Genomic DNA, 12744 nt, shown 5'->3' with positions numbered 1-12744 from the left:
CCCGCCCGGCTCCAATACGCGGGCGGGTAGGTATCTCTGTTAGTGGAGTATCTGGCTGAGGTGAGCAAGTCAGGACAGGAACAAACCTACGTCTGTTGGACGAAACGGGGATACTTGGCCGCTACCTTGGGGTACACGCTTGCCACCCCAGCGGGCCCTCCTTTTTTGCTGCGCACCTCTGGCTTTGTCGAGGTCACGGTCATGTCCATGACTACCTCACTTGCCTCAGTAACGGATGTAAGGCCTTCCACTGGCTACCGGGGACCTCTGGACTGCCTCCATCTGGAAGGACCCACTCCACCATCTTCGCCCGCCTACCAGATGCTGGCGCATCTTTGCACCCATCATATGTACAGTAGTACTACCTGTACACGCCTTGCACCTAGCACCCTTGCTGAGACCCCTCGTTCGCTCCTATTCTCCCAGCGTCTGTGTCTCTCGTTCTCTCAATTTCAAGTCCCCAAACCGTATCTGACCCACACACCTTTCTGGCAACCCAAACAATGGAGCAATCCCATCTTTGGTCGCGGCAAAGTACTCATGCCCTCAGCCTCTTGGGAGTTGGGAAACAGAGAATGAGGGACATATGGTTGACCTGTATCTACGATGGCCGACCGAAGCAACGGTCATCATAGTGTTAAGGATGGATGGGCCACGAGAATTTGACCGGGCACTTGCTCCTCCGCTGCCACGGACAAAGCACAACGAGAAACAGCGACGACGAGGACGAGGACGAGTGCGAGAACAGCCATGGCAGGGAGGCTGTGCAACTGTTCTCTCGCCCCGACGTGTACTACTCCTACTACCTATGTGTGTAATAATGTTCGGCAGGCAGGGTCGGGTATGGGGGGAACGCTGCAAGTACCTTCTGGTACGCCTGCTAGTGCCCGACGCGCTGCGGGCTGCCAACACTTTATTACCAGCCTTTTCGCTACGAATACCTGTTTCCACGCTTTTCTCCCTCGCCCTTTTCCTCCCTGCTCCCGCGCTGCTGCCCATTGCTTTGTTTCCCGGCTCTATCGCAGTTGCATGATCCGTCCCGTCGGCCAGCTTTCATCCAGTCTATCCGTTCAAATTCATCCATCATCCTACCACCGCCGCCCACACACCCGAGTTCCAACACCACACACCCACGCTCCCCAACCCGCGCTGCATTGGACCTGGACCTGGACCTGGACCTGGACCTGGACCTGGACCTGGACCTGGACCTGGACCCCGACCTGACTTTGCTTCTCACACACCCCCCATTGACCTGATCAGCGTGCAAGTGCAAAGGCGCACCTGCAGCGCACTGGGAACGACCTGATTTGAACCCCGCTTGGCATTGAAAATCGCGCCTGCCCCAGCTCGCTCGCTGACCTTCATCGACCCTCTTTCTCAGCTTGTCTCTTGGTCGCACCTCTGCCAACTTTCTCACCAACTTCACCCCTCGACCAGGACCGCATTTCGACACTGCCTGTGAGAGACCCAGAAATCGAGGCTCCATCCAGTCCATTTCAAGACGCCAAACTTCCCTTTTTCCTCCGCCCTTCAGCCCGACCGCCGCCTGGGTCCATTCCGACTCCAAATTCCCGGCCGTATCCGCCTCGCCCGTTCGTTTCCTCACTCGACGTGCCCACGCTCCTGCTTTCTCCATACTAGAGCAGCCAACCCACGAACTGTCTACCAAAGGCTGATGGTTTCGATGCCCTCAACCCGTTCGCTGAACATGTGAGGGAAGCATGTGTAAGTCATATAGAACCCCCTCAATTTTCCCTCGAACATTCGCGGCAAAAGCCATAGTCTGCTGTTCCTTCCAACGCAGGTAGCCAGCCTTTGGCGAGCTCTCCCTTTGTCGTGGCCAATACATACCAAAAGGCCCCAGTCTTGGCACCTCTCGCTGACGTCTCACAGCTCTCGAACAGGTTCGAAATGTCGTGTATGTCTCAACATCTCTCCATTGCCTTCGCTGCCGTTGAAGCTGCATTTAGTCGTGCTTATCGTCCATGCGCACATCTCCCTCCTCCCCAGCGCTGCCATTCAATCACTTGTCACGCTGTTCCGGAACCGTCGTGGGCCAGTGTCACGATATCTCACAGCGCTTCCATGAGCACATCTGGAAGCGTTGCCCCGCCGTCCCGCACTCTGTCTCAACACCGCGCGTTTCTCGCATGTTTGATGCTAACTAGCCATCATGCAGTCTGCTGTTCAGTAACCCTGTCTGGTCAGGTGCCAATACCATCCCATCGACGCTCATTAAGAACATTACTTCCCTCTCGGTCGGTCTTCTAGTCGCCTTTGTCTTACTCCGAAGTCCTCGGCTAACCCAGCAAACAGAAATCCCTAGCCTACCAGGACACCATTATATCAAACCTCACCACACTGAGCACCACGAATTCCGAAACACAGGATGGAATCATTCGAGGCCTGCTCTACGTGCCAGACCTCAGTGTAACCGACCCATGTTACGAACAGCAGTACGACATCATCCCCCGAAATGCTACCACTCAGGCGGAACTGCCTCCTACCAACTACAATTTAATTGCCCTTGCGCCATGGTTCAACGCTACTTGCACCAAAGCCTACCTTGCGTCCGCTCGCCTCGATCCCATCCGCGCCTTTGTCTTCTACCGACCCAACAATTCGACAAGAGAACCCCAAGGTGCCGACTCGCCGATATGGGATCTCGACGATGGCGATTCTTGGCGCACCAAGAACCGATATCCTATTTTCGCCATTCCCGGCGCAGAAGGCAACAAAATGATGCACCAACTTAGCCTCTACTCCGGCAACATATCCCAAATTCCTTATGGAGACGAAATAGCGCAAACATACGACCTCCACGACAACGATTATATTCGTATATGGACCGAGTTGACGGTGAGGGACCGTGACAGTGTCCCTGCCATGTGGACCTGGATTCTTACAGTCGTCGGCGTCGTGTTGTTCATCATCGCTTGTCTATCACTCACAATGCACCTAGTACAGCGGAGACGAAGGATATCACTGCGCAGAAGAGTGTTGAGCGGAGAGGTCGACTTGGAAGCGATGGGCATCAAACGCGTAACAGTGCCAGTCACCCATGTTAAGGGCTTCCCGCTATTCACGTACAGTTTTCAGCCAGAAATAATCAACACACCCTCTACTACGAGACCCCCGAAATCCTTTAGGTCACCGCGGAGCATGCGGGCCGACCAACGCACCGTCTCCGAATCCGCCACAGCCAGATCGCGAGCGAGGAGAGCCAGCATCAACAGCGCGACAAGTGCCATCGCAACGAACTACCAACCGCAATGCCATATTTGCTTGGAGAATTACGTGGATAGGGAATCCATCATTCGGGAATTGCCTTGCGGTCACATTTTCCACCCCGAATGCATCGACGAATTCCTGGGCATGAACAGCTCGTTATGCCCGATTTGCAAAAGGAGCATGCTGCCACGCAATTATTGTCCAAAAATTACTAATGGCATGGTACGCCGTGAGCGGGCGATCCGACGTTTGAGGGAAAGGGTGATATTGGACGAGTCAGACGACGAGGAAGCGGAGGTGAAAAGCAAACATTGGGGCAAGCGGCTATTCGGCACGGACAAAGCGGCATCGTCCCCGACAGAAACACCAATGACACCCGTCATCCCCTCCAAGTCTCCAAAAGCAGGTCAAGAGGCACCCGACGCTAGAACCCCCTCGGACGTGGAGGCAGCACCCTCGTCACGAACCCTTGAGCCGACTCGAGAGGAGCAAGAGGATTCGGACCCACCCTACAGTCAGTCGGAAGATCGAGAACCACCGCAGTCGCAATCTCAGCCGTCTCGGCCAACTGCGGCAGCTCAGGACTCTCATCAGAACAAGCGCTCCAAAGTAGGGGGGCTGTGGCTACACGTCCCTTTATCGGACGACTCCAAGCAAGGCCATCAACGGCCAGAAGGGCGTAAGAGTCCCTCAGCGTTAGCACGGGCGCGGATGAGAGCGCTCGCAGGCACGCCTTTTGATGACCCAGATGGACGGTCGCCAGCATGTAAGTGTAAACTTGATGAGGATTTTGAAGATGTACTAATCGAGACTGTAGGGAAGCGCTACGTAGTTAAGGTCTTCCCGGGCTTCTCATGATCGGAAAACGTTGCAGGCATTTAATCAACTTTGGAGTCGCATGGGGCAAGGCGTTTTGAGGTTGGGCAAAAGGACTGCCTGAGGTTCAGTTTTATTTTTTATTTTTGAGGAACATGATGGGACATGATGATATATACCAACGACACTCCCTGGTTATCACCCTCCAACGGGATGATGAGGAGACAGATTCACTTCACAGTCACGACAGTTAGACTCGGTGGGCATGGAACTGCCCTTGGACTTTCATATTTTGGCACGGAAACATTCTTCATGGGACTTCGCCTGTAGTCCCAACTTTTGGACTGGATATACCCTATCGGGAAAGGACGTGCATCAAATGGCGATTTGGGAGGATGCCACGCGTGTTATTAAAAGTTTAGTTTTTTTGGTGGTGACTGCTGTCCTCACTGGCTTGCGCCTGTTAGACGGCAGAGCTCGAAGCAAGCTGCCTGCCTGACCTGGGGCTTTATTGACCCCCGCGGCCGAGCGCATCCTCAATGAAGACGATGAACCATTTCCGCATCCTGTTCTGCTCGTGAGATGCCTTTCAACCACAATGTTTAATTATTTGCCTCCCCTGCGAAAACAACTATGGATGGGAATTTCTGAATACATGGTATCTTCTCGCTATTATCGCTGTTTCGTTTCATCCGAATCTAACATACCGACTTTCATCCAATTTGTTTCGCCAAGCCAAACGCCTGCTCGTCTGAAAAGTAATGTTCATGCATCGCAAACGATTTCTAGAAAAATTTCATCCGCTCTCAGTCTTGGCGTTCCATCTTTCAGCTAATGATCCCAGGGAAACATTCTCCTCACGACCGGCCGTCAATGAGCTTGTCGTCCTCCTTAGTGCCGCCCCTGGCCAGCGCCTCGCGAATACGATCGTTCTCGTTGGCGCGGATTCGCTGCCGTGCATCCTCGAGCCGTTCAACACCGCGGTCAATGGTCTCGATGTGTACAGTCAGCGGGATTGCGGCGGCAGAGTCACGGACGAGCTCTGGCGCAGCCACGCGGTCGCGGAGATCGCCCAGACCTGCCTGGATCTTCTCGAGATCAACGATGAGCGCCGAGACCTGGGCGACTGCCGTGCTGCGCTGGCGGTCCACCTGTCGAAGTAGGGAGAGTTGGGCGTTAAGGTTATGCAGGCGTTTGTTGTTCGCACCGACCAGAGTCCACAGCGTCCAAAGAACCTCGTCACGACGAGACTTGACAGAGTTTGACGAACGAGTAACCAGCTCATAAATTTGGTTGAGATGCTCCTCGGCTTTTGTAAGGAGGAGCAGGACCCCTTGTGCCTCAACAATAAGCGATGAGATGCGGTCAGAAACCATTGCAGTGTGTTCAATATACTTGTCGAGAAGGGTCCTTTCTGAGAAGGGTGTTACAGTAGGAGTAAAGGGATAGAAGAGCCAGCTGGACCACTGGGAGATGACGCCGTCGTCGGTGGTCTCTGAGGCGGAGAGCGTGTCTAGGTAACGAGATGTCCAACGGTTTATGGAGATGACGGAATCAACAGCAGATCCGACATGAACGTTGAACTTTTGCAGATCGGCAGCCGTCAAACGCGCAGTGTCGATGTACTCATTGAACTCGTAGACAAGCTCGTCCCGCTGCGGCAACTCCGAGTAGCGAACCATAGTACGCAGGTCGCGGATCGATGACTCGGAGCGCTTCATTTCCATGGGCAGCGAGACACCGTCAGCGCTGCGTTCGAGGACCTGTTCGAACTGTGACTGAACGTTCATGAGATCATCAAACTCGACATTAGAAGACCCGGAGTCCTGGTTACCGCCGGTAGACGAAGCTAACGAAGGACAGAATGGAAGGTCCAGATATGCTGCTCCCGGAATGCGACAAAGCGGCGAGAGAGACGTCGTTATTGACTTGGTTACCAAGTTTTGGAGCATAATGGAGGCTCCGAAGAAGAGCCAAACAGCCAAGCAAAGCGCCAGTGGCTTTTGAACGTAGCCAAGGGCCATACCAATGACGTTGAAAACCCAGGCTAAGATGTTGAAAGTCGCGCCTGGCAGGGACTCTGATAAACGTTCCGTTACCGTTTTTTGCTCTTCTGCCGTCTCGTCGTAGTAACCCCTTCCCCTGCTGGAATCGCCGCGCCGCACCTTCACGGGGCTTCCGGTACTCGCTTGCCGTATTGCACGGCGCCGTACATCCTGCTGCTGGTAGGGTTCATCACCCGGGCGGATAGTCCGCGATGACCGGCCGCTGCCCTGTCGAGGGCTAGTACTACTACCCGGAGCAGCGCTGAAGCGCATAGACGGCATGACAAACTCCGGGTCTGGTGAACGGTTGAGATCCCGACGTACGGTGGGTTGGAAGGGCGAGCGAAGAATGACGCGTTCATCGTCTGCCTTGTTCATGAAGTCTTGAACGCTGTGATGAGATTCTTGTGAGCCGCCGATGCTGAATGACTGCGAAGGAATCTGCGAAGGGTCCGTGGAGAGGAAACCCTCATCTTCCTCGAGGTCAGGGAGGATAGAGGTGTCGAAGCTGTCATTCTCGCCACCCTCGACCAGGCGCCAACTGCTCTCAACCGGGAGATCTTGTTGACGTCGCGGAGGCATCGTGCATGGACGTGTGTTGGCGAAGCCTTGAGGTGGCTCAGAATATAATTGTTTGGATTCAACCCGAGAAGTAAGTTATGTGAGCTGCCTTGACGCCAAAAATATGGTCCATAGGCAAGTCAACAACTTTGTGACAGCGGCGCGGGGTGGAGATGCTTTCGAGACGCGCTGACCGCGTATAGTGGCGAAGTCGACTAGAGGGTCGCGGAATGCGGTCGCCTCAATACTTAAGGGTATCCAAAAACAATGTTGAGATTTCCGGATGTTTTCTAGTGAGTCATGGGGCGGGAGCTAAAAACAGGAACCGATACAACGGTTGAGGGCAGGTTCAGGCAGAGACAAAGGACGATCGAGGTTCGTTAAGATGTATGGTGGAAGTTCACAGACGTTCACCAACGACGTTCCCCATCTGGCGTCATAGGCTCCAGTAGGCGTCCCTTGCATGCGCAGCAGCTGTCGCGGGACTCGACAGCTTCTAGTGGGTAGCTTGCTCCGCTGAATCCGCTGAATTGGCAGCAGCAGGGACCATGTGGCAGCGTGACTCGACAGTGATAAGCTCGCTTCCCCTGGTCATCACATGGACCGAGCGATAAGGCAGGTGGGAAGGTGCAACACCCCACGCTGCTCCTTGTTGTCAACAATCGGCTCGGTCTCTCGGCAAAACATAAAGCCGCTATCCGGGGAGCGTTGCACACGACATTGAGGCTTTGCCCCACTTAGTTCCGGCGCGATTTCCACCACGTCAGGTCTAGAAGAAGGACCTGAATTTAAGTAGCCTCACTTTCTTCAACACCCGTTCAATAATTTTGCATTCATAAAATTCGATTCTGCGTTGCGTGCGCCAGAACTTTGCTCACCATCACCTCAATCTCGAACAATTCGACTGCCCGCGATGTCGACAGGCATGGATCAACGTGAGCTTGAGTCCTGCATCAAGCAGCTCAACAAGATCGTCCAGGCGAACGAGCCTCCTGCGACTGCTCTTGCTCTCCTTGAGCGCCTGAAAAAAGAAGCCGCCCCCACGGAAGAGATGCTCAGGGTAAGTCGTGATTGATGTTGCGGTTCGAGCAGCACTGGTTCATCAGACGTTGCCTTTGTAACGAAACCTATTAAGACGAACCAAAACTGATCTGTATGCTCTCGGATAGTCCAGCAGAGCTGGTGTCTTCGTCGGCAAGCTTCGATCGAACTCGAACAAGGACATCGCCCGAGCCGCTACCGAACTTGTCCACAAATGGAAGAAGCTCGTCGAGGCCGAGAAGCAGGGCAAGATCAAGAAGCAGTCATCTCCTGCTGCCCCTTCCCCGACCCAGGCCCCCGCGCCGAAGCCCTCTTCGTCAAACGCGATGAACCAGCCCTTCAAGGGCAACCCCGAGCTCCGTCGTGCCAAGTCCGACGGCTGCGACACCAAGCGTACCGGCGACGAAACGCGCGATTCCTGCATCGAGTTGATTTACAACGGTCTCGCCTATCGATCTACCGCCTCCGTTACCGATGTTCTTGCCAAGGCTGTCGCCGTCGAATATGCCGCATTCAGCCACTACAAGGGTGTCACCAAGGAGTACCGTGAGAAACTGCGCTCACTGTTCAGCAACCTCAAGGTCAAGAGCAACCGCCAGCTCGGTGTTAACGTTATGGAGGGCAAGATTGCTCCGGAGCGGTTCGTCGTAATGACTCACGAGGAGCTCAAGTCGGAGGAGCAGCGGAAGAAGGAGGATGCCCTTCAACTCGAGAACATGAAGAAGGCCCAGGTCCCCATGGCCGAGAAGAGCATCAGCGACGCTCTCAAGTGCGGCAAGTGCGGCCAGAAGAAGGTCAGCTACAGCCAGGCGCAGACGCGCAGTGCTGATGAACCGATGACGACATTCTGCGAGTGCACTGTCTGCGGCAATCGCTGGAAGGTTAGCTTGCTCCACGTTTGCATTTTACCGGGGTTCTGAATATGCTAACAAATCTCCAGTTCTCTTGAGTGTGCGATTCTAGGAGGGAGAGGTTCTCACATTTTTCGACTGATGGCGTGATTTTTCGCTTATACCCCGTTCTTGAGGCACGGGATGGATGGTCTTGCATTTAGCACTCGAAATCGGTGCGGGTTTGGCTGGTACGGAGTTGGGGATGAGGAAGGGACCTCTTTATTACTCCTTTTAAACTATTCTTTTTTTTAACCCTGGACACGAAGAGATCGGGCACCTTTGCCGCTTCTTTGCAGTAGATTTCTTTCAGAAAGGAACTGCACTTTAGAAAGGAGGTCTCGATAGATGCCTGGCCAGTGAGAGGTAGCCGCCTATTCGATGTTGAGGCGGGTGAGCAATTGAGCCATTACAGCATGCCTTTATGGCATCGATTGTTTCAAGTCATTGTTTTTTATCTCATTGCTTCGCCGGGTCAACTTTCAATACCGAGAATAGGTCGGCCGAGTGCTCGTCCTCCTCCAAACCCATCGCCGCCACATGCTTCCAGAACTTGCTCAGATGCCTCGTGCCCGAGTCGCAAAGAATCGTAACGACTTGGCTGCCCTCGGGCAATCTTGTGGCCGCAACGACCGCCGCGACACAGTTGACGGCACTGCTGCTGCCTGCAAATATGCCGTCGTTCTCCACCAGCCACCTCGCCATGCGGCACGCTTGCTCATCCGTAACCTTGATTGCGTCGTCGATCAGCTCCCTGCCTGCCTCAAAGTTCTCCGTCACCCGGTTGATGCCGATTCCTTCCACGATCGTGTCGACCTGCTGCCGCCGTCGCGTCCCCTCCTTCTCCGTGTTGGAGTACATGACGCCGTGTCGGATCTTGTTGTACAGCCCGCTGCCCTGGGGATCCGCAAGAATCACCTGCAGACCCGGCAAGTTGGCTTCCTCCTTCAAGTACTTGGCCACGCCCGCAATCGTACCGCCAGTCCCGGCGCCGGCCACGAAGGCGGCTAGGTTGCCGCTGGTTTGGTACACGATCTCGGGGCCCGTGGTGTGCAAGTGTGCCGCGAAGTTGGCCGGGTTCTCGAACTGGTCCGCAAAGTAGCCCACGCTACCGTCACCAGCCTTGGTGGCGTGCTCCACAGCGCGCCTTCTCGCAAGGTTGACGAAGTGCTCCGGTGACGCGATCGGCGCCGGATCCACACGCTCAACCGTTGCGCCGAGATGGCGGAGCAGATCTACCTTCTCCATGGCCATGTCGTTGGGCATGCAGATGTGCGCGCGGTAGCCCTCGCGCGCGCGAGTGTCGCCAACGAGATGCCCGTACTGCCGACGGTACCTTCGTAAATAGTGTCTCCGCGCCCAGGCACGAGCTGGCCCGCGGCCTCAGCGGCCTCGATCATGGACAGAGCAACGCGGTCCTTGGGCGTGTTGCCCGCGGCGTTGAGGAACTCGGCCTTGGCGAGGATGACGCGCCCCGTCGCTTCGCTGAGGGAGCGGATCTTGATGAGCGGGGTGTTACCAATGGCGCCGGCGACGCCGTCTGCGATTAAAGGTGGATTCCATGCGGCGCCTTCAGCAAGGGCCGCTGCCTCCTCGGCTTCGGAGGCGGTCTCGTGGTCTTCGAGTTGCACAGGCGGTCCCCAGAAGAGACTGCTCCGCCGGGAAGGGTCTGTAGAGGATGAACCGCCGGTGGGAGCCCGACGGGTACGGCGGCGCTGGTAGCGGCGCTCGAGATCGGGATAGAAATCTTTGAAGCCCAGGGTGACGAGGATGCCGGCCGCGAAGGCGAGTGCCAGGGCGGCCGAGCCATAGGCTTTTGGATGATTGCTCAGAGACATGTTACCCGTGTCATGTGTCGTGCTCCATCGTCCGCGTGAGTCCCTGTGGCCTTTTGTTTGTTTATTTCCGACGAGGCGTTGCGATCTCGGAGGGCTCTCGAGAATTTAAGAGAAGAAACATAAACAGTGACAGACGAGGAGCGCATGAATTTCCACCATCTTTTTTTACAAGGGATTTGCCCGCTAAACGGGGTGATGTCACTTTAGCTCTTCTGGACCCCTGTATTTAGCCTCAGCATGCGCTGTGCTTCTACGGCTCTGGACTCGAGCCTTGGGAGCCTCTTGGCAGGGACCCAGCTGAGCACCCAGCAGCGGATTAACAGCTACCCCGTCCACCTCCAAATAGGGAGCTCGGGCCATGCTCGAACATTTGCCAACCCGCGGAACCGACGATTTGCGCTTTTGATCCATTCGTTGATTTTCAAACCCCCGTTCTGTACTGCGATCTCCTGACCGAACTTGTCCTCTGGGATGGACTCCCCGCTGTCACCCGCCTCTTTCGCGAGCTCTTCCGCCGGCCCGCGTGCCAATCCCGCCGGCATTGCACAACTGCCGCGGCCGCCCTCCCAACTCTGAGCCAACATCGTCCTCATTCTCATCACAACCCCCATGCCGCAGCAGCTACGGCATCACGGCCGACGGGTGCCAATGCCCCGTCCGCGCCGCGACAGCGGCGGCACTACGCCGTAAAGACGTCGTCAGAGAGGCAGGAAAAGACAAACGAGTCAAAGTGGCAGCAGCGGACGTCCCTCTTCCCGAGTGACCGCGCTGACGAGTTCGACACCTACCCGATCCTCAGCGCTCGCGATCTGGCCGCCCGCTCGACCCGCCCGCGCAAGGTCAAGATGCTCACCCGCGACTTCATCGAGGACAGTCTCTACAACCCGGCCTACGGCTATTTCTCCACCCAGGCCGTCATCTTCTCCCCGGTCAGCCCTTCGACTTCCCCGCCTTCCGCGACGAGCCGCACTTCTACCGCGAGCTGGGCCGACGGTATACCGAGTTCGAGGACGAGCTTGACGACAAGGAGGGGGTCAACGACGCCCGTCCGCTCTGGCACACGCCCACCGAGCTGTTCAGGCCCTACTATGGCGAGGCCATCGGCCGCTACCTTGTCTCCAACTACCGCCTGACAACGTACCCCTACCACGACCTCATCATCTACGAGATGGGCGCCGGCCGCGGCACCCTCATGCTCAACATCCTCGACTACATCCGCGACCTCGACCCTCAAGTCTACGCCCGCACGCAATACCGCATCATCGAGATCTCCCCGGCCCTCGCCTCGCTGCAGCGTCACCACCTCCTCTCGACCGCCGACTCGCGCGGCCACGCTTCTAAAGTCGAGATCATCAACAAGTCCATCTTCTCCTGGTCGGAGCGCGTCCCCTCGCCGTGCTTCTTCCTCGCCATGGAGGTCTTTGACAACTTCTCCCACGACTGCGTGCGCTACGACCTCGCCACCGAGGAGCCCCTCCAGGGCTCTGTCCTCATTGACGCCGACAACGACTTTTACGAGTTCTACTCCCCGGACCTCGACCCTGTCCTCGCCCGCTTCCTCCGCGTCCGCCACGCCGCCACGGGAGGCCGCTACCCGACCCCCTACCCGGCAAACCGCATGCTGCGCACCCTCAAGTCGCGCATGCCGCTGATGCCGAACCTCTCGGAGCCCGAGTACATCCCCACACGCCTGATGCAGTTCTTTGACGTCCTGGAGAAGTACTTCCCCGCCCACCGCCTCGTCACGAGCGACTTCCACTCCCTACCGGACGCTATCCGGGGCCTCAATGCGCCCGTGGTCCAGACGCGGTATGAGCGCAAGACAGTGCCTGTGACTACGCCCTTGGTAAGTTGCCATTATGTCCTACTAACCCGGATGAGAAATGCTGACCAGCTGCGCAGGTCCACCAAGGCTACTTTGATATCATGTTCCCGACAGATTTTCAAACCATGGAAGTCATGTACCAGGCGATCACCGGCAAGCTCACGAGGCTCACGTCGCATGGTGATTTCATGAAGCGATGGGCGTTCCTCGAGGACACCCAGACGCGCAGCGGGGAGAACCCTCTGCTCAGCTACTACGAGAACGCCAGCGTGCTGGTAACTGTATAAACACACATAGAAAGGATATACCCCTTAGGCCGCGGAATACATCCGCAATGGCTTGTATTTTTTTGTGAACTTTATTTTCCTTGCCTGATTGATCTTACTCCAAAACACACAACAAGGTGAGGGGAACAAGCTTTTGATATCTCGGTGAACTACTCCTGTGCGATCACCCCCCCAGATCACAACGTAAACGTACCGCCCATGTTTGTGTCC

At 56.0% G+C, this 12744-nt stretch overlaps 4 protein-coding genes across 4 annotated transcripts; 2 read left to right on the top strand and 2 right to left on the bottom strand.

Moving 5' to 3' along the window:
* Positions 1–2085: 2085 nt before the first annotated feature.
* On the top strand, positions 2086–3004 carry ColSpa_03371 (uncharacterized protein; the record flags this gene model as incomplete). The annotated part of the gene is made up of 3 exons (XM_049269583.1): positions 2086–2152; positions 2327–2859; positions 2963–3004. 3 exons carry the CDS (start codon positions 2086–2088, stop codon positions 3002–3004), a joined length of 642 nt encoding a protein of 213 aa, XP_049125540.1.
* Positions 3005–4904: 1900 nt separating this feature from the next.
* ColSpa_03370 (uncharacterized protein) lies at positions 4905–6674 on the bottom strand (the record flags this gene model as incomplete). Its single annotated transcript, XM_049269582.1, has 1 exon — positions 4905–6674. The coding sequence occupies one exon, from the start codon at positions 6672–6674 to the stop codon at positions 4905–4907; it is 1770 nt and encodes a 589-aa protein (XP_049125539.1).
* Positions 6675–7566: 892 nt separating this feature from the next.
* ColSpa_03369 (transcription elongation factor spt4) lies at positions 7567–8614 on the top strand (the record flags this gene model as incomplete). The annotated part of the gene is made up of 2 exons (XM_049269581.1): positions 7567–7713; positions 7823–8614. The coding sequence occupies 2 exons, from the start codon at positions 7567–7569 to the stop codon at positions 8612–8614; spliced, it is 939 nt and encodes a 312-aa protein (XP_049125538.1).
* Positions 8615–10745: 2131 nt separating this feature from the next.
* On the bottom strand, positions 10746–11006 carry ColSpa_03368 (uncharacterized protein; the record flags this gene model as incomplete). Its single annotated transcript, XM_049269580.1, has 1 exon — positions 10746–11006. One exon carries the CDS (start codon positions 11004–11006, stop codon positions 10746–10748), a length of 261 nt encoding a protein of 86 aa, XP_049125537.1.
* Between the last annotated feature and the right edge of the window lie 1738 nt (positions 11007–12744).

This window comes from Colletotrichum spaethianum (genome assembly GCF_022836535.1).
Source record: "Colletotrichum spaethianum MAFF 239500 DNA, contig06, whole genome shotgun sequence".
Lineage (NCBI taxonomy): Eukaryota > Fungi > Ascomycota > Sordariomycetes > Glomerellales > Glomerellaceae > Colletotrichum > Colletotrichum spaethianum.
Note: the sequence above shows the minus strand (reverse complement) of the source record. Positions and strands in the feature narration are given on the sequence as shown.